The 27550-nt window shown below is 40.7% G+C and overlaps 1 protein-coding gene and 1 pseudogene across 2 annotated transcripts; one reads left to right on the forward strand and one right to left on the reverse strand.

Annotated features, from left to right (window-relative positions):
* Window positions 1–7057: 7057 nt before the first annotated feature.
* LOC114090168 (zinc finger protein 709-like) lies at window positions 7058–18456 on the reverse strand. Of its 2 annotated transcripts, XR_011707071.1 has the most exons (5): window positions 18302–18456; window positions 12074–12200; window positions 11811–11868; window positions 8558–10933; window positions 7058–7084 (listed from the first exon to the last, which is right to left on the reverse strand). XR_011707071.1 is itself a non-coding variant. In XM_071609754.1 (4 exons), the coding sequence occupies exons 1-4, from the start codon at window positions 18302–18304 to the stop codon at window positions 9031–9033; spliced, it is 2091 nt and encodes a 696-aa protein (XP_071465855.1). In that variant the 5' UTR covers window positions 18305–18456; the 3' UTR covers window positions 7859–9030. The 2 variants fall into 2 exon arrangements, 1 of the variants encoding a protein (XP_071465855.1); XM_071609754.1 differs by lacking the exon at window positions 7058–7084 and having other exon boundaries at window positions 7859–10933.
* LOC114090188 (ubiquitin-ribosomal protein eS31 fusion protein-like) lies at window positions 16471–16984 on the forward strand (annotated as a pseudogene).
* Window positions 18457–27550: the final 9094 nt, after the last annotated feature.

Raw genomic sequence — 27550 nt, forward strand, 5'->3', positions numbered from 1 at the left:
CGCTGTGAGCCAATCATCAGCTGGCAGTCTGAAAGTTTGCTGGGGCCCCTTCAGCTGTGGCTCTCAAAATCTCCCCCTCTCTGTTTAAACAACAAGCATGTGGCTTAGGGACCGTGCCTGCCTTAGGTTGTCCAATAGTATATATGGTTCTTACCTGTTATCGGATGAGCTGACCTCAAGGCGTCAGCCTCCTGTCTTAGGTTGGTACCATTGCAATTGGATCTTACCTGTCACTGACTACTGGTCCAGTATACAGCCACACCTGTGGATAGGTCTTTGTACCAGCGGGGGGGTGAGGTTCTTTGCCTCACCTCTGTTGGCCCCCAAATTTTAGCTGAACGATCATGACAAACAGAAGGGAGGAAGATACACCAAGCCAATTGACAGCTCCTTTTGGAAAAATTGTACCACTGATGACATCATCAGCAAAAATACCCCAACATTACCACAAGTCGCTGCACCAACAGATAGTTCACAATGCATACAGGTGAGTTCACAATGCATACAAGTGATACATAGTCCAGGCAAGTTCTGCAAGCAGTTCAGTGATGGCTATTGCAGAAGCTGTAGATTGGTTTTATCTTTGTCTTCACTGGCACTGGGATGAAGATAGGAATTCTGGCAATAATGGCTCAAGAAAAAATTATGTAACATTCCAGAAGGCACTAAAAGAAAACAATTTTCTTAACAATTTACATTATCTTGAAGAGAATTATTAAATATAATGAAAAGGAAAGGTGAAAGTAAACAAACAGATCTGTTAACCTCCTTTTTTGTTCACATATTAAAACAATCCTCAACAGTTGTTTACCCAATTTAAATTAAACCATTTAAATCACGTGAATAAAAAAAAATTTGGATCCATTTTTTCATGAGCGCTCATCATATATGATATATGGACATACATACACACAAACACAACATAAAACACAAGTGTGCACACAACACATAACATAATAGTAAAGGCCTTATAACTTTTTACAGGTGAAATCTCCATTGCAATGTTTAAAAATTCTATAGTCAAAAAATAGAACTGATCAGCAAAACATTAACCTAGGTCTGTATGAGCTCAAAAAACAAAATAGAACTTCATGATGTGGGAAAGGGCAATAATAAAATAGATATTGAAAAAAGCATCCTGGTTCTGTCGCAGATGTAAGGGTAGCCAAACTGGAGTTCTAGATATCAGCTGTTATGGATTTGAGCCAAATCATCTTCTTTTTGGTCTGTAGAAATCACTTTAGTTAATCTCTCTGGAATCCAAATCGGCTGCTGTTCTCCCTGTGGAAACACACAAACAGACCCCCGACTCCAGACAATTACTGGGTCAGGACCTTTCCATTGTCCTGTTAGAATATCCTTCCAAAGTACCTTGGGCTTATGTACATTTTTTGGATACATATGCCTTTCCGCAGCACTAAGCCCTGATGAATCCAAATTTAAAAAGTTTAGAGTAAAAAGGGTTATTTTAAGTTTATCTTTGGGGAATATATACCCCTTCCCAATTCCTTCTTTTTGCTTTAATAAGTACATTTTAATAGTTTGATGAGCTCTTTCAACTATGCCTTGTCCCTGTGGATTGTATGGGATTCCTGTTATATGAGTAATGCCAAATGTTGAGCAAAATTGTTTAAAAGAGGTAGAAGTATAACCAGGGGCATTATCTGTTTTTAACTGTTTTGGAACGCCCACAGTGGCAAAATTTTGTAAGCAATGAGCTATAACATCTTTAGTTTTTTCTCCGGCATGAAGGGAGCCCATCAAAAATCCAGAAGAAGTATCAACTGTAACATGCAAATATTTTAATTTTCCAAATTCTGGCAAGTGTGTGACTGCCAAATATGGTTAGGTATCAATCCTCTAGAATTGACTCCAAGATTAACTTGTGGTAAAAAGGTCACACAATTTTTTTTTTAAATATTTATTTATTTATTTTTTAGTTCTCGGCAGACACAACATCTTTGTTTGTATGTGGTGCTGAGGATCGAACCCGGGCCGCACGCATGCCAGGCGAGTGCGCTACCGCTTGAGCCACATCCCCAGCCCCTAGGTCACACAATTTTGACATTGTTTTATTATTTCTCTAGCTTGTTCCTTAGTTATTTTAAAACGCTTTTGTAAAGTATTAGCATTCACATGGAACTTTTTATGAAAATTTGTAGCTTCTTCTAGTGTAGAGAAAATATGTATGTCATGTGTAGTTTTATCTGCTAAATCATTGCCCAAACTAAGGGCTCCAGGCAACCCTGTATGTGCCCTGATATGTCCTATAAAGAACGGATCTTTTCTGTCCCAGATTAGACTTTGTATAGTGGAAAGCAAAGAGAAAACAGTAGAGGAAGGGGAAATCCTACCAGCATCTTCAAGGGATACTATAGCGTTAACTATATACTGACTATCAGAAAATAAATTAAATACAGAATCTTTAAACATCACAAAAGCTTGTAAAACTGCATTAAGCTCTACCTTTTGAGCTGATTGTTTGGGTACTAAAAATGTAAAAGTTTGATCAGGTGTAACTATTGCTGCTCTACCATTATTTGACCCATCAGTGAATATATTTGGAGCATTCATGATATTGTTTTTCTTGTCATTTTTGGAAAAATTACAGGATGCGACGACCAAAAAGACAATAAAGGATTAGATGGTAAGTGGTTATCAAATGAAACATTAGATTTGCACATGATTATTGCCCAAGTATTTAACTCATTAGCTAACTCATCAATTTGATTCATAGTATATGGAGTAATAATTTTATTGGGAGAAATTCCAAACACTCCCTTTGCTGCTTTTATTCCTTTGAGTATTAATTGTCCTACAGCCTCAGGATACCTAGTAAGAATAGTGTTAGGAGAATAAGATAAATGTATCCATAATAATGGACCTTCTTGCCAAAATACTCCTGTAGGAATATTTTTTGTTGGTAGTACAATAAATAATAAAGGCAAACTTATATCAATTCTATCCAAATGCATATTTTCCATATATGTTTCAATGATTTTTAATGCCTTTCTTGCTTCAGGCGTTAACATTTGGGGTGAATTTGGATCTGATGGACCTTTTAGGATATCAAATAAAGGTCCCAACTCTCCTGTTGGTATACCTAGATAAGGCCTTATCCAATTTATGTCTCCTAATAACTTTTGAAAGTCGTTAAGTGATTTGAGTTGTTCTACTCCTATTTGAATTTTTGGTGGACGGACCATGGTTGAGGATAACAGAACTCCTAAATAATTAATTGGAAAATTTAATTGTACTTTATCTATTGCTATCTCTAGATTATAATTTTTTAATAAATTTGTAAGTGTGGCATAACATTCTAGCAATGTGTTTTTATTTTTGTGTGCTAATAATACATCATCCATATAGTGAAATATTTGTAGTTCAGGATTTTGATTTCTAAGTGGCTGGCTTACTTTGTTAACATATATTTGACACATAGTTGGGCTGTTAGCCATCCCTTGAGGGAGTACTTTCCATTCATATCTCTGATCAGGACCTTCATGATTCAGTGCAGGGATAGTAAATGCAAAACGTGGACTATCCTCGGATGAATTGGAATTGAAAAAAACCAATCTTTAATATCTATAACTAAAACATACCAGATTTTTGGCAAAGCAGACAATTGAGGAATCCCCGATTGAGCAGGTCCCATAATAACCATTTCATTATTAATGGCTCTTAAATCTTGCAATAATCTCCATTTACCAGATTTCTTTTTGATGACAAAAATGGAGTATTATGGGGAGATACAGAAGGTTGTATATGTCCTTCTGCTAATTGTTGTTTGACCAGGTCATGGGCTGCTTGTATCTTTTCTTTAGTCAGGGGCCACTGAGGAACCCACACTGGTCTTTCTGATTTCCAAGTAATTTTTATTGTCTCAGTGGCCCTTTCTGAAAATCCAACCCATGTCTGTCTGTTCCTTGATCTATTTGTATTGGTGCTGCTATACCTTATTCTTGTTTTTCTAATCTTTTTCCTTTCCTAAAACCTTGTCTAGCCATAATAGTGGGTACATTTTAATTGATGTTATTTGTTAATGTCAAACCTAATTGATCTAGGACATCTTGTCCCCATAAATTTACAGGGAGATGATCCAATACATATGGTTGTATAGTTCCTTCACATCCTTCAAGATCCTTCCAATCTAATACCATTGCACTTCTATGGGGATTAGTCGCCACTCTTAGGCCTCGAAGCGTTTGAATGGCTTGTTGTAATGGCCAATGTTTTGGCCATTCTTGATGAGAGATGATGCTAAGGTCTGCACCTGTATCCAGTAGCCCATTAAATTCATGTCCTTGAATATTTAGTTTTAGCATGGGGCAAGAATCTAAATTTAAAGAAAGCATAGCCCAATCTACACCTGTGGAGCCTAATCCCTTGGAACCTCTTTCTACAGTATGACTGGAAAATTTATCATGTAGGCTGGGTATTATTAGTAACTGTGCTATTCTATCTCCTGGTGAAATTACTGATATACCCTTTGGAGAACTGGCTATAATTTTTATTTCACCTTCATAATCGGGATCAATTACCCCAGGACTTATCATAAGTCCTTTTAGAGTAGAAGAGTTGTGTCCCAATAATAAGCCTATTGTTCCTTTGGGAAGAGGTCCTTTTACCCCTGTGGGAATGATTTGAACTCCCATCTCTGGAGTTAGTACTGCTCTGGCGGAGGCGCAGATGTCCAACCCTGTGCTTCCTCTGGTTTGTCTGATGAGGGATCTGATGGACAATGTGTCCTGGGCACTACCCTGATGGGGTTGTTGGGTTCCTCCAGTGCTCCGTATATTTGTGGTTTTGGGCCCCGGAGCATTGGGCCCCCTTGTCCATTTTTTGGCAATGGAGCCCGATGCCTTTCTCCACGATATCGTGGATAAACATCTGGTCCTTGTTCGTTTTTTGATAATGGAGTACCCTCTATGGTGGTTTGAGAACAGCATTCATTAGCCCAATGTCTCCCTCTATGGCATCGTGGGCAAATACCTGGTATTCTACTCCTTTGATACCTAGTTTTGTTAAACCCTCCTCCTATGGGGCAATTCCTTTAAAAATGTCCTGTTTGTTCACAATTGTAGCATGTTCTTGGCCTGGCATCTAAAGCCTGTTTTACTGCAGCTGCCACGACTTGCTCTTGTTCATTAAGGTCTCTACATAATTTAATATATGTGTTTAAATCTTCATGTTTCCATGGTCTAATGACTTCTCTGCACCAACGATTCGCTTGCTCATAAGCCAATTGTTTTATTAATGGTATTCCTTGTTCTGTATTCCCAAAAACTCTGGTAGCTGTTTGAATAAGCCTATCTACAAATTCAGTGTTAAGATTCATTAGCTCCTTGTATTACCTTAGATAATTGACCTTGTAAACCTCCATGTCCTTGTAAAGTCTTCCATGCCATAACTGCCTCTGCAGCAATTTGTAAGTATACGCCAGGATCATATGCAATTTGTTGCTGCTGATCCTCATAAGGTCCCTTTCCTAACAACATATCTAGATTTCTCTGAGGATAACCAGCTGCTACATTTCGCCTAGCCGTCTCCTTGCAAAATTCCTCATTGGCAACCTTCCATAACAGGTATTGTCCTCCATTTAGCACAGCTTTACACATATTAGCCCAATCTGCTGGCATCATGTTCAAGTTGTTAATGGATTCGACCAAGCTTACAGTGAAGGGTGCTTGAGGACCACAGGTTGTTACAGCCTCTTTTAGCTGCTTCACTGTTTTTGAAATTTAAAGCATGGTGAATTCGCTGCCCTCCTACCTCAAATACAGGGCATGTTAATATTTGAGATCCTGTCTCAGGATCCCAACTATCAACTGCGGGGGTTGGGAGCCTCCCAGCATATGGAGGTAGTGCTGTTGGTTGGACATTTACGCCCTCTGGTGATAGAAAGGTGTTAGTAGCAGTCTCCTATAAAGGTGGTGTTGTTGGTTGGACACTTACGCCCTCTTGTGATAGAAAGGTGTTAGTAGCAGTCTCCTTTTGTAACTTTCCCCCTGATGGCTTTTTCTGCTCTAAGCTTTCTTCCTCTATCTTTGTCTGAACTGAAGGCTTTGGACTAATCAAACCAAATACCAACGTCCACAATGGCAATGTGCCAACTGGCAGAGTCCCTGGGCTTTTCTTTTCTATTCTTTTTAAATCTTCACCATGATGGTTCCATTGTGATATATTCAACAACTCCTCCTTAAAAAGCCATGGGCTACATTTTTGTATTGTATCAACGTATGCCCTGACTGCTCTTGATTTTACTGGGATGCTTCCTTCCTCTAACAATTTACTTAACACTCTTTCGGTTTGTTTTTTACTAATTTCTGATCCCATATTTCTACTGTAATACAACCCAACAAGATAACACCAAATAAAACCGAGACAGAATGAAATAAAAATGGAACCACATGAAATCATTATAGCCTTTCTATCCTCCTGAAATGTCCATCCGTCCTTTCTCCCTATCTGTTCCTCAGATGCAAATAGTTTTTCCTCAGATGTGAGCGGTTTTCCTTCCATCTCACTCATCTCCAGACACAGGCAACTTAAAACAAAAGTGAAGCAAAACAAAAGAGGAATCTTAAAATGGCTACCCATCCTCTCGCCCTGCCCTCAGGGGCGAGCAGTTTACCTTATCACTTACCCTCAGTCGTTCCGTCCCCGTGCAAGCCACCAAATGCCGCAGTCTGGCTGGGAACAATTCAGGAGCCACTTGTCAAAAGAAACGAACTTTATTTTTAGAACCACACTCACCAAACAAAACAGCTCCTCAGGACTTACCTTCAGAGCCCAACTGCCACAACTGGCTTCCCACAAGCCTCTCAACCTCCCCCACTCCTCCTGCTCTTGAGGCCGATTGGCTGGGTCGTGTGGGCGGAGCCAAAAAAGTCCCCCAATGAGCAGCTCCGTAGTCTGAAAGGGCAGGGAAACAGCCCAATGAGTATCACCGCAGAGGAGCCAATCAGCTAGAAGTTGCTGGGGCCACTGTGAGCCAATCATCAGCTGGCAGTCTGAAAGTTTGCTGGGGCCCCTTCGGCTGTGGCTCTCAACAACACGGCAATCTGATTTTCCTGCCCTTGAACTGTAAGAAATACTGTACAGATGATAGCTATAATTAATTCAATAGGGAAGTCTAAGTTGAAATTACAATTGAAGAGAATTGCTATCCCACTGAAAACGAATTTCATTCTTCTCAGAACTGTATCACAAAAGAAGAACTCTATCACAGTATTATCAATATCTACCCAAAAAAATTCTTAAAGAAAAAGCTAATGTATATTAATGTGCATTTTGTTTTAAACATTTAAGAAAATCTAAAAAAGCATGCACAAAAATCTGGTTTGAAGGAAATGTACATCTTTCGCTATATCACGGGCATATACAAATATGTAAAAATGAATTTCACCATTATGTGTAATCATATGTGCCAATACTATGGAAAAAAATATGCCATCAAACTGTGAAAAATATAAAATCCATGTAAAAATGTCATTTTCCCCTGAGAAGAAACATACACAAGTATACGTGTACCTGTATATATAAAATTACAAATTGTAATATAAAATGAATTGTATTCTGCCATAATGTATAATAAATTAGAATAAATAATTTAATAAAAAAAGACACTATTACATTTGCTACCTGCCCCCCCCAAAAAAACTACATATAAATGAAGTCTAATGGCATATTAGAAATACATATCAAATTGCTTTGGAGCCAACATGCTTCAAAATGTTAGAAGACATACTACCAGATTTGATTCAAAATATAGTACCTATTAAACTCAGATAGTACAGCCTACCTAAACAAAACTTAGAAATGTTCCACCTCAATCTTTATTTCAAAGAATCCAGATTAGAAACACACAGTGCAGAAATTACTTTAAGAATGAATTACTGGTCAAAATAATATAAGTTTTGGGAAATCTCTAGGTAGTACAGTTTCTGGAGACTTCTAAACTAATTATTTTGCACCAAGTTCTTCATATCAATTGCACATATAGAATTCTGCTACATGAAGAAGTTTCATAGGCCTCTGAAACTATCTTACAACAGGAGAATTCTCTTCTGAGAATATTTCACATTCACAGGGTTTTAATCCACTGTGACTTCTTACATGTGAACCAAATGTAGATCATTGAACATGAGTTCTATTGCAGGTTCCACTGCATACTGTGTTCATTTATAGGAGTATCCTGAACCAAGATGACAAGCATTCCCATATCCTTTGCAATAATAAAAGTTATTGCACCTGTATTCTCATGTTTGCAACAAAGTTTATTCCCACTTTTCTATATTCACAGTTACTCTCCAGTGTGTTCTTCCGTGTAGTTGAAGCAATCTGAGAAAAAGACGGTTTCACATTGCTGATATCATTAAGGTTTCTCCTCCGTGTGAATTGTTTCATGGTATCAAAGGGAACTGTGAGGGGCTAGGGATATAGCTCAGTTGGTAGAGTGCTTGCCTTGCATATATAAGGCCTTGGGTTCAATCCCCAGCACCACACACACACACACACACACACACAAAGGGAACTGTAGTGAAGGCTTTCTCACTTTGTTTACACTCATGGAGTTTCTCTCAAAAGTGAATCCTTGATGTTTGAGAAGGTAACTGGAGGGAGTGAAGGCTTCGCTGCTTTCTTCACACACACAGGGTTTCTCTCCATTGTGCATTCTTTCTGTGTGGAGGAATCACTGGAGGATTTCCCACACTGCTCTCATGCATGTTTTCATTTCACTGTGAATTCTTTAATGTTGTTTGAGGGGACAGGGATAACTGTAGGCTTTGCCACATTGCTTTCATACACAGGGTTTTTCTCTGGTGTACATTATTTCGTGTCTTCTGATTGAACAGGACTGAATGAAAGCTTTCCCACACTGTTTACATGTATAGGACTTCTCTTCCCTGTGAATTCATTCATGTGCTTTGATGGGGCTAGAAGAACTAAAGCCTATTTCACATATAGGGTTTATCTCCAGTGTTTTCTCACGTCTTTTGATAGCATCAGAATGACTGAATAGGGTTTCTATCCCTTATGAATCCGTTCATGTTTTCTAATGGAGCTGGAAGAACTAAAGGTTTTTCCACATTGTTTACATATGTAGGGTTTCTTTCCACTATGAATCTGTTCATGAATTTGAAGGGAATTGGGAAAACAAAAGGCTTTTCCACATTGCTTGCATTCATAAGGTTTCTCTCCACTGTGAATTCGTTCATGGATTTTAATATAATAGGTAGAACTAAAGGCTTTTCCACATTGCTTACATACACAGGGTTTTTCTCCACTGTGAATCTGTTCATGTGTTTTCATGCATCTAGAAGTACTAAAGCCTTTTCCACATTGCTTACATATATAGGGTTTCTCTCCACTGTGAAGTCGTTCATGTTTTCTAATGGAGCTGGAAGAACTAAAGGCTTTTCCACATTTCTTACATACATAAGGTTTCTTTCCGCTGTGAATTTGTTCATGAATTTGAAGGGAATTTGGAAAATGAAAGGCTTTCCCACATTGATTGCATTTATAAGGTTTCTCTCCACTGTGAATTCGTTCATGGATTTTAATGTAATAGAAAGAACTAAAGGCTTTTCCACATTGCCTACATACACAGGGCTTCTCTCCACTGTGAATCTGTTCATGTTTTCTAATGGAGCTGGAAGAACTAAAGCCCTTTCCACACTGCTTACATACAAAGGGTTTCTCTCCATTGTGGGTTATTTCATGTATTTGAAGGGATCTGGGGAAATGAAAAGCTTTCCCACATTGTTTGCATGTATAAGGTTTCTCTTCACTATGAATGCGTTCATGTGTTTTCATATGGTTAGAAGAATTAAAGCCTTTTCCACATTGCTTACATACATATGGTTTTATTCCACTGTGAATTTGTTCATGCATTTGAAGAGAACTGAGAAAAGGAAAGGCTTTCCCACATTGTTCACATGTATAAGGCTTCTCTCCACTGTGAATTCGTTCATGTTTTCTAATGGAGCTGGAGGAAATAAATTGTTTCCCACATTGCTTACATACATAGGGTTTCCTTCTAGTGTGCGTTATTTCATGTCTTTGAAGGGATCTATGTAAATGAAAAGCTTTCCCACATTGTTTACAAACATAGGGTTTCTCTCCACTGTGAATTTGTTCATGGATTTTTATGTAATAGGAAGAATTAAAGGCTTTTCCACATTGTTTACATACACAGGGTTTCTCTCCACGGTGAACTTGTTCATGGATTTTAAGGCGATAGGAAGAACTAAAGGCTTTTCCACATTGCTTACATACACAGGGTTTCTCTCCACTGTGAATTCGTTCATGGATTTTAATATAATAGGAAGAACTAAAGGCTTTTCCACAGTGCTTACATACACAGGGTTTCTTTCCACTGTGAATTTTTTCATGTGTTTTCATGTATCTGGAAGTGCTAAAGGCTTTTCCACATTGCTTACACACATAGGGTTTCTTTCCACTGTGAATCTGTTCATGAATTTTAAGGGAACTGGGAAAACGAAAGGCTTTGCCACATTGTTTGCATTTATAAGGTTTCTCTCCACTGTGAATTCGTTCATGAACTTTAATGTACCTAGAAGAACTAAATGCTTTTCCACAGTGCTTACACACATGGGGTTTCTCTGCTGTGAGAGTTCTTTCATGCTTCTGAAAACATTGGGGATCATGGAAGGCTTTCCCATGTTCCTTATATTCATATGGCTTCCCTCCATGTTCCAGATACCCATGTGCTTTGTGTCTAATATGAGCTGTCTGGGGCACGGCTAGGGATGAATCTGCAACAAGGACATCTCCACACACATGGTGTTCACTTGGTTTTACTCCAGAAGAACTTCTCTTGTTTATAAGAGGATCTAAGATCTGGCTGAATATTTCTCCATATTGATTATCTTCTTTCTGTTCCCAGAGTCTCTCAATCACTTGAATTCTGCAAAGAACAGAAACTACATTACTAAGGATTTACTTATTAATGATCTACCAGAACAACAGATTTTATGTTGTGTGAGCTTTACTATTGAGCTACATTCCAATCCTGTTAAAGTTATTTTTCATTTTTTGAAACAGCCTCTCAGTAAGTTGCTCAGGGGTTCACTAAGGTGCTGGCCTCCCACTTGTGATCCTCCTGCCTCAGTCTCCCAATCGCTGAGATTACAGGTATGCACTACCAATTACCTTGGGGTTCTAAATACTCCTTCCAAGTAATGTATTTTTTTAATCCTGAAGATGTTTATCAAATTATGAAAGAGTACTATTTATGTGAAATGCATGGGACAAAATTCAGATAAGATACCTTCAAAATGGGTCCCACTTGAGGGTAATTTCATACATATCCAGTAATTTGTGTATGGAACACAGTATATAATATATATATAAAATAAATTATCAGAAAGTGTCACTTAAGACATCAAATGGTTCCCATACTGGAACATTTTGGATCTTGAACTTTCCCACTCAAACTGTATGTATTGTTAAAAAAAAAAAAAAGACAAAAACAAAAACAAAAAAACAGATTAAATCATGGCATGTATATTTTCCTTCTCTTCATGACTTTTTTTTTTAAAGATTTCCATTTCTTTTTTTCTTTTAAGAGAGAATTTTAATATTTATTTATTTTTGTTTTTTAGTTTTTGGCGGACAAACATCTTTGTTTGTATGTGGTGCTGAGAATCAAACCCGGGCTGCACACATGCCAGGTGAGCGCGCTACCACTTGAGCCACATCCCCAGCCCTCTCTCTTCATGACGTTTTTATACATTACTCCAAGATTTATGAGGTACATTGCCTTACCTTGTGAGTTCAATTACCTTAGATTTCTCCAGGAAATATAGTGATCATCGATGGCCTGATTTTTCCAGTGTTTTCCTAAAATGCAGACCCAGAAACATCATTGTCAGTTCAACATTACATAAAAATTATCAGTGTCTTGTAGATCTGTTGAATAATGTCATCATGCCAGTATAGTCATCAGAATGTGAACCTTCCATATTCCAGATCATGGAACAGAACTGATAGGCAAGTAAAAACCATTCTCTGATTGACAAAGTGAGGGAAAAAATGTCACCCTTACCTATAGTGGTCAGGTTCCAGAAGGTTTCCTGCATCACATCTCTGAAGAGCTTTTTCTGGGAAGGATCCAGCAGAGCCCACTCCTCCAGGGTGAAGTTCACAGCCACATCCTCAAAGGTCACCGACTCCTAAAATATCCCACAGGTATTCCAAGGAGGAAAATGAGACATACTGCAGACCTACACTCAGTTTGTGAGAATCTCATATGGTACTGTGTCTCCCAATACTCCATCACTTGGGTGTCACACTCTTACTCTCCAGCCAGGCTCACATCCTCTCACATCAATTCTGATGCTGGATCATATCTACTTGTTAGAGTAACAAAAAGAACAGGAACTCTGGCTGTGCTCCTGGATCACTCCAATTCTCTTTGTACACTCATCTCTAGCCCTTCTCACCACAAAGTCCAACATGTGCTGCACGTAATATCAGTAGCTGTTAGGAGACAGCATATTCTTAGAAATACTTGAGGACAAACTTTGATCTTTGTTGATATCTGGGAACTACTGTTAGTATGACCCTCACCAGCATAACTGTAAAGAGGGAATTGGGTTCCTAAGCAGGTTATCCCAACAAAATTCAGCCTGTTTAAATCTTGTTGCTCCTCTACATGTTTGTGAGACTTTGACATGCTTGTTAGATGTTGCCTATCTCATTATCCCCTGAAATACACCTGGGTGATGAATCTTTAGTGAACTGGATCAGATTTTAAAACTCTTTTTTTGGCTAGGGATATAGCTCAGTCGGTAGAATGCTTGCCTTGCATGCACAAAGCCCTGGGTTCAATCCCCAGCATCACAAAAACAAAACAAAACCTCTTTTTACAACTCTTTATTTAGGGAATTAAGCACATCATTTGGGGTTACACTAAGGCACCATAACTGGAAGCCTGTATGTTAGTTTCTGTACATCCACAAGAATATAATAGTAAATAAGACTCATGAAGGATAACTCAGTATACTCATAGGTAATTATTAAGATTTTTGTTGGAGAATGTCAAAGCTGAATAAAATAAGGGGAAAAGTGGTACATGTTCTTAAAAAGATTTCAGTGTCACCAAGGTGTCACCTCTCACAGGACCTATAAAAATTGCAAAAATGCTAAAAACAAGTCCTTTTCCTAGGAAAACAAAAACTAGGTCATGCCTGGTACAGTGGCACACTCCCATAATCCCAGTGACTTGTATATAGTGAGACCCTGTTTCAAAATATTTTAAAAAATAAGATAAAGGAATAAATTCTGGGCCTGGTGTGGTGGACCACGCCTGTAATCCCAGTGGCTCAGGAGGCTGAGACAGGAGGATCATGAGTTCAAAGCCAGCTTCAGCAATGGCAAGGCACTAAGCAACTCAGTGAGACCCCGTCTCTAAATAAAATACAAAAATAGGGCTGGGGATGTGACTCAGTGGCCAAGTGCCCTGAGTTCAATCCCTGGTACCAAAAAAAAAAAAAAAAAAAAAAAAGAAAGAAAGAAAGAAATTAATTTTGGGGCTGGGGATATAGCTCAGTTAGTAGAAGGCTTGCCTTGCATGCACAAGGCCCTGGGTTCAATCTCAGCACCACAAAAAAATTTAAAAAAAATAAAAGTTTTAAAAAAGGCTTAGGATGTGGCTCAGTGATTTAGGGCCTTTGGCATCAACCCAAACCAACAAGAAAAAAGAAAAAAGAAAAAAAAAAAAGGAAGAAAACAAAGGCAAAAAACTAATTTATGAAAGCCTCTGGGCATAATGAACCTCTAATGATATTTAAATTCGTTGGAATAAGAGAGTGATAATTTTATTGCTCTTTTAAATTAGGAAACACTCTATTTTATTTTTTAGTTGTAGTTGGACACAATACCTTTATTTTATTTATTTTTATGTGGTGTTGAGGATCAAACCCAGGGCCTCGCATGTGCTAGGCAAGCGCTCTACCACTGAACCACAACCCCAGCCCCAAGGAAACATTTAAGTAATTACATTTAAGTAATTTAAGTAATTACCATCAATTCATATTTAAGTAATTACCTTAAATGTGAATGTTCTGCAGAAAGACTGGCAGAAAACAAGCTGTTAATGAGGGTCAGGACACCAATATCTGAAAGCAATACTTTATTCATGGTGTCACAGCCCAGAGAGATAAATCCCAAAGTCTGAGCACTGAGCACAGCAGGGCCATTACTTTATATAAGCATGTTTGGGGTACATCAAGGCAAGGGAGTTGGTGCAATTCTATTGGAAGGTGTATTCTACATTTTAAAAAAAATTTTTTTTTGAAATTGTAGATGGACAGAATGCCTTTATTTTATTTGTTTCTTTTTATGTGGTGCTGGGATCTCACCCAGTGACTCATGCATGCTAGGCAAGTTCTCTGCAGATGAGCTACAGCGCCAGCCCACATTCTACATTTCTTATATGGATGCAAGCTTGTCAACTGCCCAGGGACTCTTAGCTCCTACAACTTAGGGACTTTTACTACACCAAGCCTAAAGTAGGATTGTTCTGTCTCTATTGCTTGGTTTATTGTTTCTGCCACTGCAGTTATCTTTTATAGGTACCTGTTAGCCACCACAAGCCTCTATGCTTACATGTCAGTAAGCTGAGCTTCTGTGTGTCCACAGGCAAAAACCACAGCCTGACAGCTCTTAAACTGCCAAATACAGAATCTTTACCAATTCTATCTTGTTCTGAGCTACAAGACACATTTTACAAACCTAAAGGAACACAAATTGTGGGGAGCAGATGAGCCCATAGTCATCAGCTGATCCTACATTGTGGCAAAGGCCAAGCCTGGGAAACATTCCTTGCCAAAGGCGAGGATGTGAACAGTCTTGACACTTGGCTCTGACTTCACAGACTTCAGTTATCAAATGTTCCAGTACAATGCTGTTTCTGGGTACAGCAGTTTCTACCTCTGTAACTTTTTAGTGCACAAAGAAGCTTCTTAATAACTCACAAGCTTTGAATTTGAACACTTTACAATGCCCCAATAGTTAAACTTCCTGATTAGGAGTCCCTATATAATAAACTTTTTTTTTCCTATATAATAAACTTGCAGAGCTAGTTCTGGGTCACTGTTCCTCCATCAGAAGGCAGTGTCCCACCTGGCCCCAGCTTTGCTTAAAAATGTCTCTGTGTTTTTCTCCATCTCCAGTCCCCAGTACTCAAGATCCTTTGTTGAAGTTTCATGGGCCGCAGCAAGAAATCATAGTCAGTTGCTCACTTTCTATACTGAAAGACCATACTGAAATGAAACCAGACATCAATAGCATAAACATAGCTGGAAAATGTCCAAGAAACTGCACACTCCATGGTTGAATGGCACAGGCATTGAAAGAAACAATACCAAAGAAATTTAAGTATCTTGAAATATGTGAACATGAACAAACATGTTAACATCACTTGTGGGATACAGAAAAAGCAGTGCATAGGGAGGAAACTTAAAACAATGAATGCATGTATTAGAAAAGAAGAAAGACCTTTAATCAACAGTTTAATGTACCACATTGGATAACTGCCAAACCAGAGCAAGATAATTTTAAGTAAAGCACAGAAAAATAACTTGGAAGAAATCAACCAATTTCTGGAAAGAAACAACCCACACTATCTCACTGAGGAAAGATAATCAATGTAAATAAGGCGCTATGTATTACAGAAACAATAGCAACTCAACAACAGGGAGAAGCAGGCTTACTGGTCTCTTTGGCTAATTCTAACATTTAATAACACCAATCATCACAATTTCTCCAGGTAATAGATGTTAAAGTACTTCTTAATAATGTATGAGTCCTATAGGGCCATGATACTAAACTAGATAGACATTATAAGAAACAAAATAAATAGATATATAGAGAGATAAAGGAATGACTGAGGTTCTCAAAAGAAAGAAAGAACGAACGAACGAACGAACTGGGCATGTACCTCAGTGAGAGTTCCCTGGGTTTCAATCCCAGTACAGGGGAGGAGAGAGAGAAGACAAAAATTTTTTATGAATAAGGATGAAAAAATCTTCAACAGGGTCTGGGGATAGCTCAGCAGTAAAGCACCTGCCTAGCACAGATGAGGCCCTGACTTTGATCCCCAGCACTGCAAAAATAAATATATAAATAAATAAGAAAAAAGCCCAGAACAAATAATGGTATATTACATCTATCCTTATTTAAACACAATACTCCAACAAAATCCAAGTAGAAATTCTTACAAGTATTTTTCAAAAATATTTTGTTGTCAATAGACCTTATTTTATATATTTGTACATGGGGCTGAGAATCGAACCAGTGCCTCACTAGGAAAGCATCTACCACTGAGCCATAACCCCAGCCCCTACTATAAAGAATGACCAAACATTAAAAAGTCAACTCATGTAATTGATCATTTCAACAAGATAAACAACAAACCTTTTCCAATCCGCCATCTGGGACCACCACCGAGATGCAGATTTTTGTAAAAACCCTTACGGGGAAGACTAATACACTCGAGGTTGAACCCTCGGACACTATAGAAAATGTAAAAGCCAAGATCCAGGATAAGGAAGAATTCCTCCTGATCAGCAAAGACTGATCTTTGCTGGTAAGCAACTGGAAGATGGACGTACTTTGTCTGACTACAACATTCAGAAGGAGTCCACCCTTCATCTTGTGCTGAGGCTTTGTAGTGGTGCTAAGAAAAGGAAGAAGAAGTCTTACACCACTCCCAAGAAGAAAAGCATAAGAGAAAGAAGGTTAAGTTGGCTGTCCTGAAATATTATAAGGTGGATGAAAATGGCAAAATTAGCCGCCTTCATCGTGAGTGTCCTTCAGATGAATGTGGTGCAGGAGTTTTTATGGCCAGCCACTTTGACAGACACTATTGTGGCAAGTGTTGTCTGACTTACTGCTTCAACAAACCAGAAGACAAGTAATGTATTTGAGATAATAAAAGACATGAACTAAAAAAGATAAACAACAAAAACTCTAAGATCAAACCAATAGGTACAGAGAAACCATAAGAAATAATAATGATAGGCATTGAGACTGAGATGAAACAAATAAAAAATGACTTCTCACACGTGCCATTATTGCCTACCTACAAAATCCCAAAGAACCAACAAAAACTCCTGCAATTAATACTGGAGTGTAGCATGGTTGCAAAACACACAGGACCTTAATATACACACAGGACCTTTCTGTATATCAAGTATAAAAAAAAAAAATCAATGTCAAATTAAAAACAACACCACTGAAACCGAACAAAAAGCTGGACAAAGAGACAGAGAAACAATTTCAGAAAAATGAAGGATCACTTAAGAAAAACGCTCAAGGGCAGAGGTAATCAATGAAAGATACATCTTAGTGCCTCCGGAGGCTGAGAGAAAGGAGGATCTCAAGTTCAAAGCCAGCTGCACCAACTTACTGACAACCATGTCTCAAAATAAAAAAGAAAAAGCGCTGGGGATGTATGTAGTTGAGTAAAGTGTCCCTGGGTTCAATCCCCACTACAAAAAAACACGGAGGTGGGGGATAGGTAGTGCTTGGGGATATGCCTCAGCGGTTAAGGACCCTGAGTTCAATGTCGGTAGCAAACCAACCAACCAACCCACCCAAGGCTCACGTCAGGGTGAAACGTCCTAAGACGATGCTGCCACCCTCCATCCTCCCTTCATCCGCCACCTTCTTTGTACTCCCCTTTGCTCCCCTCTAGAAAGAAAAGTCCTTTCTGCCAACCACTGAGAGGTCTGCAGACTTCACAGCTGGGCTTCCCTGCTTTGCGGTTCTCTTAAATGCAGCTGTGCCTTCCTCCATCCGCATTTTCTAAACCAATGTCCAGCGGGCGCTGATTTCCAGTAGGGGGCCCTGGCAGAAGGGTCCACAGATCTGTCCGCCTCCTGCCCCCACAAGCCCTGGAGTTGAGGGTCAGTCGCGGATTTGGGGACCGGCTTCCCCAGTTTTGCAGACTTCGGAGTAACCAGGGGACCCCGAGGAGCAGGGGGGCTGGGACGCGCACACCTCCCTCCCAGGCCCCGCCTCACCCGCGGCGGGAGTCTCCCCGCGACCCTCCCGCCGCCACCGCAGAGGGGGAGACGCGGGGCTGGGCGGCCGCGCTGCCCACAGACCGCTCCGGCCGGCAAAGCGCCGCGCAGGACCCGGGGCCTGGCCGGACTCCGACCGCAGTCGCCGCAGCTGCCGCCGGAGGCCCGGGTCCCTCCACAGCGACTCACCCGTCCCCTTCACCGCGACCCACTCCCCTTGCGGGAAGGGCGCCCTCCACACTCACCATTCCCCGCCTTCTAGGGTTCCTGGGGGTCGCCTCAGCCTGTAAAACGGAGATGTCACAGAGAGGAAGCTGAGACGCTTAGAAGTTCTCTTCACAAGAGCCGCTGGACACACTATGGCGGCCCAGGAATGAAGCCGTTCCAAAGTAGAAGGTTTCCATCTTCTTCCAGCTGCGCTCCTGATTGGACAGTTCCTGCGGCTCCACCCCATGTCTCTGATTGGCTAGTGGTCCAGGACCCGCCCCCGAGTCCTGAGTGACAGCAGAATAGAACCTCTACCTGGCTGAATGGAACCTAAGAGGTGGTTTCCAGCTACAGCCCTTCCCAGCCCGAGCTTCTTACCAGGGCCTGGATCTGAGCTAACGGGAGGGATAATTGCACACATCCATACAGGTCCACCCTCCGAGGTGTGGGAATACCTATATAAACTAAACACAGTAAACAATATGTGAGATAATTTTACAAAATATAACTTTTAGTACTATGGATTGAAACCAGAGCCATTTAACCATTGAGCCCCATGTCCAGCCCTTTTTAAAAACACCTTTATTTTATTTATTTCCTTTTTTTTATGTGGTGCTGAAGAGCGAACCCATGCCTAGGCGAGCGCTCTATCACTGAGCAACAACGTAGCCCCAATAAAATACAACTTTAAACGTAACTACAATATATTGATATTGCTAATTACTATTAATCACGTAGGACAGAAGAGGCTGGACACTCGAGGAGTTTTCAGGAAGCAGGTTCATTGGCTGCAGCTGGCCGGTCCGGAGCCGGTGCACTCCCTGCATTCTGGTTGAGCCACCTTTTTGGGGTTCCCCTAACCTGCATGGCTGCTGCCCATGTGGGTAACCACGCTGCTTCCAGGAGGGAGACAGTTTCATGTCCATGTTTCCATGTTTGTTTTTCTTTCCTCCTGTCAGGAGGCCCCTTTCCTTCCATCTGTTCACATAAGCATAAAGGACTAATAGTCATCTTTTTCATTGCTGTGACCAAAAGACTACAAAATCAATTTTAAATTGATCAATTTTTAGAGGAGGAAAAGTTTATTTGGGGCTTATATTTTCAGTCCACAGACACTCCTTAGGCTCCATTCCTGAGGGCCAAGTTGATGCAGAACATCATGGCAGAATTGTGTGGTTGCAAAAAGCAGCTGGGTTCAATTCCCACTACATTTCCCACACAAAAGGTTCCTAGGCAGAGTAAAAATGACTGAGTATATGCATGAAAAGTACACCAAATCATACTTATCTAAAGGTAAAACACTCCACAATTAAAAGACTCATGTCCTTGTTAGGGTAAAAAAAAAAAAACAACAACAACAAACCCAAATACAGTGTAAGTATTTAAGAGTGTAACAAACAATCAAAGGTTTATACCTGAATTTAGGATAACCTGATGTACTCTACTGAAATTTACTAGAGTTTGAAGTTAGCCAAAACCTACAAGCCAGGAGTTGAAAGCAATTTCAACACTCTTTCTGCCCAAACTCAGAGAATCTGATTTTCACAGCTACCATTATAGCTATTCAAATATCCACTTATCAATAACAGTAATAACAAAAAGAATAAATAAAAAGGGGGAAATAGGGCTTATCAATGAAAAAAGAAATGAACTGAGAGAAGCCATTCCGGAGAAACCTCAGGTTTTGACCTTAGACACAAACTATCAGGCAACTGTCTTAACTATGCTGAAAGTGGTAGAGAGGCAACCATAGAAAAAGAGCTAAAGGTCACCAGGACGATGATGTATGAATAGTGTGATATCAGTACAGACTTAGAAGTCATCAAAAGGATCACATAGATGTTTTGCAGGGTCAACGTAGAACAACTTACATAAAACCATCACTATAGGTGTTCCATGTCACACTGGAGCAAGGAGAAGAAAGAATCAACAAAAAATGATGCCTTTTAGGAAAAAGTTATCTAGAGAGAAGCGAAAACATGTGAGAATGTTCACATAAAGAATGCTAGTAAAGAATTACATGGAAGTACAATAAAAACTTTATTTTTTTTTACAGATAGATTTGTTTTTAATAAAGGAGTTAATCTTCTTTCAATCCTATATAAAACAATAGCAATTATTTTTTTTAAAGAATTTTGGATTTAGTTCAATCCAATCCATTTATTGATTCTTGATTTTATTTCTTGTGCTTTAGGAGTTTTTTTTTTTTTTTTAAGAGAGAGAGAGAGAGAATTTTTTTAATATTAATTTTTTAGTTTTCGGCAGACAACATCTTTGTATGTGGTGCTGAGGATCGAACCCGGGTCGCACTCATGCCAGGCGAGCGCGCTACCGCTTGAGCCACATCCCCAGTCCCAAACAATAGCAGTTAAAAACTTCATTTTTGAAAGTAAAATATTTACATGTGAACAAGTAACTGTGCAAAATTTACATGAAAAAATGGAAAGACAGGGATTTTCCTAAAAGATAAAATAAAAGGTGTAACAGTTCTCAGGTGCTGATAAAAAATACTGATCAGCCTTCAGTCCACAGGCGCAGACTGAAGTCTAACGTGAGGATCCACACGGAGAAAGCCCAAGTATTTACAGTCATAAAAGTACTATCAATAGACAATTTAATACAATAACCTCTGAAAATATAAAGAACCAATTAGTATATTTGTAATAAAAAAAATAGGTACAAAGAAGGGGCTTTGCTCTGGGGTCTGTAAAGTCGGCCTTCGGCTAGCATACAGTCTCAGCAAAATAATCATAGTTTACATAGCCATTTTCATGTTATGTGCCGAAGATTATGTACAATTACTGACAAAATACACCAACCATTTTTCAACACTTGATTCACACTGAGAAACAGTCTTTTGATGATTCTTCTCAACTTTGATTTTATTTAATCTAAGTTTTCACTTTTAGCTAAAAAACACAGTGCAAGTAAAATATATTTATGCTGAAAAAGTTCTCATTTCTTTTAACATTACAGCTTCACAAACTGTAGCAAATAAAATGCATTTGTACAGATGCTGAGCACATTCAGAAGGGGCCGCTCGCTGGGCTCCGGCCTCCACCAGGCGGGACCGTGGGCCCACTCGAGGTGACCGTGCTGCGGTAAACCGCACGTTCCTGCAGAACTTCAAACGGAGCGGGGAAGAAGAGGAGGAAGATAAATAGTCTAAAAATCAGTTTGCTTAGCCAACTGACTGTTACAAAAATTAAATAAGTGAAATGAGGTCATCGGCTGTAGACAGACACCTACGTGGTACGTTAGGTGAACTAAACCAAAATGCACGAGGACCTGGGGCTGTGCGCGCTGGCAGGGCAGCGCGGTCGCTGAACGGCAGTCTTTAATATGGCTTGTTTGGCCAGAAGGCCACTCAGTCGAGGATGAGCGGGGGCGTAGCCGACCTTCAGGAGCATCCACAGGCCTGTGTTCTCTGCAACAGGAGAGGTTTCCTTCCACACTGAGCTGATTTGGAAACTGGAATATAAAACTGTTCCATGGCAAAGAGGTGGCTGTTTTTAAACAATATCCCATTTGCTTGTTACAAAAAGGCGCGATCTGCAAATACGTGAAAACGTCCCCAGGCGTCTGGGTCAGAAACCCCGGCAGCCTGTGTTACTGGAGGAGCGCTTTGTAGAGCAACAGTGAATGGCTCGTCTCGCGCTCGTTCTCTAAACAAAATATGAGCTCCCCGAGGTTGACCCGTGTGATTCTCTGCCGCGTGAACCGCCTGGGGGCTCCCACGCCGGAGCTGCCTGGGACCGCCACACCGGGGCCCGAGCCCTTTTGAACGGTTTGCTGCGTGACCTCTCCTTTGCCTCCCGGCCGCGCGGACGCGAAGGCCACGGACATGGTGGTGGCGGGGACAGAGCCGGTGATCACCGGGGTCTATCCTCCTGCGGCGCCCGGCAGCCCGAGGTGCCCATTCTCCGCAGCGCGGCCGGGGCGGGGGGCGCCGCGCCGTCGGCTCGCCCGCCCCGCCGCTACCGCTCCGAGCGCCGCCGCCGCCGCAGGCCGAGCTCCGCGCAAGGCCCCCAGGAGCCCGCCCCGCGCCCCGCGCCCGCTCGCTGCCGCCGCGCCCCGCGCCGGGCACAATAAAAACTTTATACTTTCTTTATTCCTATCTGCATCAACAGATATTTCTTCAAATTGATCATATCAGCAATCTACCTGGTAGTTATACCTAATGGATAGATAAGACAAATTACAGCAAATATATATGACATGGGAAAGAGACCTGAGAACAGACGAAGACACGTGAGCTGTTTGTAAAACAGTACTCTGTTGTTTGAAGGCACGCTGTGATTAGCTGTGTACAGATATGGGGGAGGTACTGGAGATTAAACTCAGGGACACTTTACCACTGAGCTACACCTCCAGCCCTTTTTTTTTTTTTAATCATTTTTGAGACAGGGTCTTGCTATGTTGCTAAAGCTGGCCTTAAACTTGCAATCCTCCTGCCCCAGCCTTGCGAGCTGCTGGGACTACAGGCACCACTGCATCTAGCTTAGTTGTAAATAGATTTTGATAACTGTACTAAATTATTTAGAAACATATTTGTTTAATTTAATCAATAAATCAAATTTAGTGGATATCCTTGTGTAGAAGAGAAAATGTGCTTACAAATATGGTACTTTTTTTTTTTCTTAGTTGTGGATGGGTAGCTGTTTTTTTTTTTTGTTGTTGTTGTTTGTTTGTTTTGTTTTGTTTTTCATTTTTTTCAGTTGTAGATGGACCAATGTCTTTTATTTATTTATAGAGGTGCTGAGCATCAAACCCAGTGTCTCACACGTGCTAGGCAAGCGCTCTGTTATGAACTACAATCCCAGTTCTACATTACCTTTTTGTTGTTGTCGTTAGTTGTGAGACAATAGGAGAGAAAGTACTTTACTTATTTATTTATTTAACAGTAGGATACATTTTGACATATTTTACACAAATGGAGCACAATTTCTCATTCCTTTGGTTGTACATGGTACAGAGTCACTTCAATAGTGTAATCATACATGTATATAGGTTAATAATGTAGGTCTCATTCTACAACCCAACCTTTCCCCTCCCACCCTTCTACACAAACCAAAGTTTCTTCATTCTTCCCTATCCCCCTACCTCACAATGGATCAGCATCTGCTTATCAGAGAAAACATTCAGCTTTTGTTTTTCTGGCATTGGCTATTTCAGTTAGCATGATATTCTCTAGTTTCATCCATTTACCTGTAGATGCCATAAGTTTATTCTTCTTTAAGGCTGAGTAATATTCCCTTATGTATATGTACCATATTTTCTTTATCTGTTCATCTGTTGAAGGGCATCTAAGTTAGTTCCACAGTTTACTATTGTGAACTGAGCTGCTATAAACATTGATGTGGCTGTGTCACTGTAGTATGCTGATTTTAAGTCCTTTGGGTATAAACCAAGGAGTGGGATAAGCTATATCAAATGGTGGATCCACTCCAAGTTTTCTGAGAAATCTCCATACTGTTTTCCAGAGTGGTTGCATCAATTTGTAGTCCCACCAGCAGTGTATGAGTGTACCTTTCCCCCCACATCCTCACCAACACTTATGATTGCTTGTATTCTTGATAATTGCCATTCTGACTGGAGTGATATGAAATCTTGGTTTTGATTTGCATTTCTCTAATTGCTAGGGATGATGAATATTTTTTCATATGTTTGTTGATCAATTGTAGTTCTTATTCTGAGAAGTGTCTGTTCAGTTCCTTAGCCCATTTATTGATTGGGTTATTTGTTTTATTGGTGTTAAGTTTTTTGAGTTATTTATATATCCTGGAGATTAGTGCTCTATCTGAGGTGCATATGGTAAATATTTTTTCCCATTCTGTTGTGGTGTGAACTGATTAACACAATCAATAAGAGTGTATGTTATAGGTTATAGATTAGTAAAAAAAAAATACAGAGTATAGATATAAGATTTTGATAAGTGAGATAAAACAATTATAAAGCAAGAACTGTGATAGACAGGTCTAAGACTCCATTTTGTTGCTTTCTATTAAAACCTATCACAAGAGCTGTTTCTAAGAAACTGAAATGAAAGCTATTTTCTTATTTTAAAAAATTGTCTTTCTGTACTTTGTACCCCACCAATTATACCCTACTCCAGATGCAGCAGTGGTCGTGGTGAGCTGCATCCTGGGTGTGAATGCCCTTGTGGGTCTACATGACTTTGAAGTAGATTCTCACCTTGCTGACCCCTGCCCAAATTCAGGATGCGACTGTCTAGCACCTGCTTGAACCCGGGACTGTGGTCAACTGAACTGCAAAGCTAGCTAATGCTTTTTTAGCTTCTGTTTATCCATTGCTTGCTGACTGGGAAATTCCAGTCCTGCCCAGAGCCCACAGGTCCCACTTATTAATATTTTAATTTCTATGGCTGGCTAGCTCACATGACGATAAGCGAGTCACTGAGTTGTGGTTTTTTTGTTTGTTTGTTTTTTTGTGCTCATGTTCTCTTTGGATAGACCAGGAAGCTTCTGTCTCCCACAGAGCTTGAGTCTCTATAGCGGGTGACAGTCCCTGGCCAGGTAAATAAAGCTCTCTTTTGATTTGAAATTCGGACTTAGAGTGTTTTCTGGAGCGGCTCCCGATAACAAGTCTATAGGTTCACTCATCACATTGTTTCCTTTGATGAGAAGAAGCTTTGTAGTTTGTATCCATGCCATTTATTGATTCTTGATTTTACTTCTTGCACTTTAGGAGTCTTGCTCAGGGAGTCAGTTTCTAAGTCAACATGATAAAGATTTGGGCCTACTTTTTCTTCTTTTAGGTGCAGGGTCTCTGTACTAGTGATTAAGTCTTTGATCCACTTTGATTTGATTTTTGTGCAGGGTGAGAGACAGAGGTTTAATTTCATTTTATATATATATATATATATATATATATATATATATATATATATATATAATAAAATGTCTATCTCATTTTACCATCCTTCCCATCTCTACAACCCCACCCTTGTCCTCCCTTCCCTGTACACAAACCAAAGTTCCTTCATTCTTCTTGGAGATATCATTCCAAGTATCTAAATATATATATTTAGTTGGGGATGAGCCTTTATTTATTTTTATATGGTGCTGAGGATCAAACCCAGTGCCTCACACACATGCCAGGCGAGCGCTCTACTACTTGAGCCACATCCCCAGCCCCATGGATCTCCAGTTTTCCCAGCACCATTTGTTGAACAGACTCTCTTTTTTCCAGTGTATGTTTTTGACACCTTTGTCTAGTATGAGATAACCGTATTATGTGGGTTTGTCTTTTTGTCTTCGATTTTGGTCTACATGTCTATTTTGGTACCAATACCACGCCATTTTTGATACTATTGCTCTGTAGTAGTTTAAGGTCTGAAATACCTTGTACTTATTTATTTTTAGGTGTTGCTGAGGATCGAACACAGTGCCTCACACTTGCTTGGTAAGCACTCTACCACTGACCTATAACCCCAGCCCCAAATATGGTACTTTTAATCCAAATAGCCACTTTGAAATGAGTGATCTGTATATATCACTTAAAGGATAGATTGGCAAAGTAGATTAGAAAACAACCTAACCTAACCTTCGGTTCTCTACTAAAAACAAAACAAAACAAAACATTTTAGCTGTAAAGACATGGAGAGTCAAAAGTTCAGCTGGATAGGAGAAACGAGTTCAGGGAACCAGTTATATAACATGGTGACTATAGTTAAGACCATAGATATTTTTTCCCATTCTGTTGTGGTGTGAACTGATTGACACAATCAATAAGAGTGTAAGTTATAGGTTATAGATTAGTAAAAAAAAATACAGATTATAGATATAAGATTTTGATAAATGAGATAAAATGATCCAGATCATAGCCTAGAAAATAACCATGGAGGGCTTAAACATGAACGTGCACCTGAGGAACTTCCGGATGCTATGGCCTAAACATGGAGGACTGAGGAACTTCCGGATCCTAGAGCCTAAACATGGACACGCACCTGAGGAACTTCCGGACCCGGGAGCCTAAACATGGATGCCTGAGGCACTTCTGGATCCTAGAGCCTAAACATGGATGCTTGAGGAACTTCCGGATCCTGGGGCTTAAACATGGACGTGCGCCTGAGGAACTTCCGGATGCTACGGCCTAAACATGGACGCCTGAGGCACTTCCGGATCTGAGGGCCCAAAGATGGACGTGTACCTGATGAACTTCTGGATCCGAGGGCCTAAACATGGACGCCTGAGGAACTTCCGAATCCTAGAGCCTAAACATGGACGTGCAACTGAGGAACTTCTGGATCCGGGGGCCTAAACATGGACACCTGAAGCATTTCTGGATCCCAGAACCTAAACATGGATGCCTGAGGAACTTCCGGACCCGGGGGGCCTAAACATGGACATGCACCGAGGAACCTCCGGATCCATGGGCCTAAATATGGACACCTGAGGAACTTCTGGATCCTAGAGCCTAAACATGGACATGCACCTGTGGCACTTCTGGATGCTATGGCCTAAACATGGATGTGCGCCGGAGGAACTTCCGGATCTGGGGGCCTAAATATGGACGTGCACCCATTGAACTTCCGGATCCTGGGGCTTAAACATGGATGTGTACCTGAGGAACTTCCAGATCCGGGGGCCTAAACATGGACGTGTCCCTGGAACTTCTGGGTCCTTGTGCCTTTAAAGGGCAGGACGTGACTCTCAGGAGGGACATGGCCCATGAAGGGGAGCTGAGTATGTGGCCTGTTGGGGGGCAGACTGAGCTGTCACAACCTGAACTTGAATGTGATGGTGGCCTCACTTCCTCCCCTTCCAGGCGGTGCCGGGCAGGAAGTGAGACCAGCGCAGGGGCCAGGCCCTGAGGAGGGACACCGTCTTTCTCCTCGCTTAACCAGGCTCCCGGCCTGGCTGGGGATGGGAGTCTTGTGACACTGGCTGCCTCCTGCATCCCTGCCCCAGGACCTCAGGGACCACAGGCGGGGACAGTCGTTGATTCTCCCCTGGCCACTGACCCTCAGGCCTGGGGTCTGCCCAGGGAGAGCTCTGTCTCCCAGAGGGTCAGGGGGCCCCTGTGACCTGCTGCTCCTTACCCACCATCATCCTGGGCGAGCACAGGTCAGGACACCAGATGCTACTGAGAGTGACATCTCCTGGATGGGCGGCTGGGGACTTTGCCTCTGTCCCCAGGCCTCGGACACCGGATGAGCCCTCCCAGAGACAGAAAATAACCCCACACTGCCCAAGACTTATTTTTAAGCTTTGGATTCTGAAATTTTCCTGCTGCCACCTTCTTTGTGAAGCCACTTTTTCAAC

The sequence above is a fragment of the Marmota flaviventris genome, chromosome 1 (assembly GCF_047511675.1).
Source record: "Marmota flaviventris isolate mMarFla1 chromosome 1, mMarFla1.hap1, whole genome shotgun sequence".
Classification (NCBI taxonomy): Eukaryota; Metazoa; Chordata; class Mammalia; order Rodentia; family Sciuridae; genus Marmota; species Marmota flaviventris.

What these genes read in the sequence shown, in the direction of transcription:
- LOC114090168 (XM_071609754.1), bottom strand. An exon ending in CTGGAACCTGACCACTATAG is followed by an intron (nt 11,869 to 12,073) that starts GTAAGGGTGACA and finishes TCTGCATTTTAG; the next exon opens with GAAAACACTGGAAAAATCAG. An exon ending in ATTTCCTGGAGAAATCTAAG is followed by an intron (nt 10,934 to 11,810) that starts GTAATTGAACTC and finishes TGTTCTTTGCAG; the next exon opens with AATTCAAGTGATTGAGAGAC.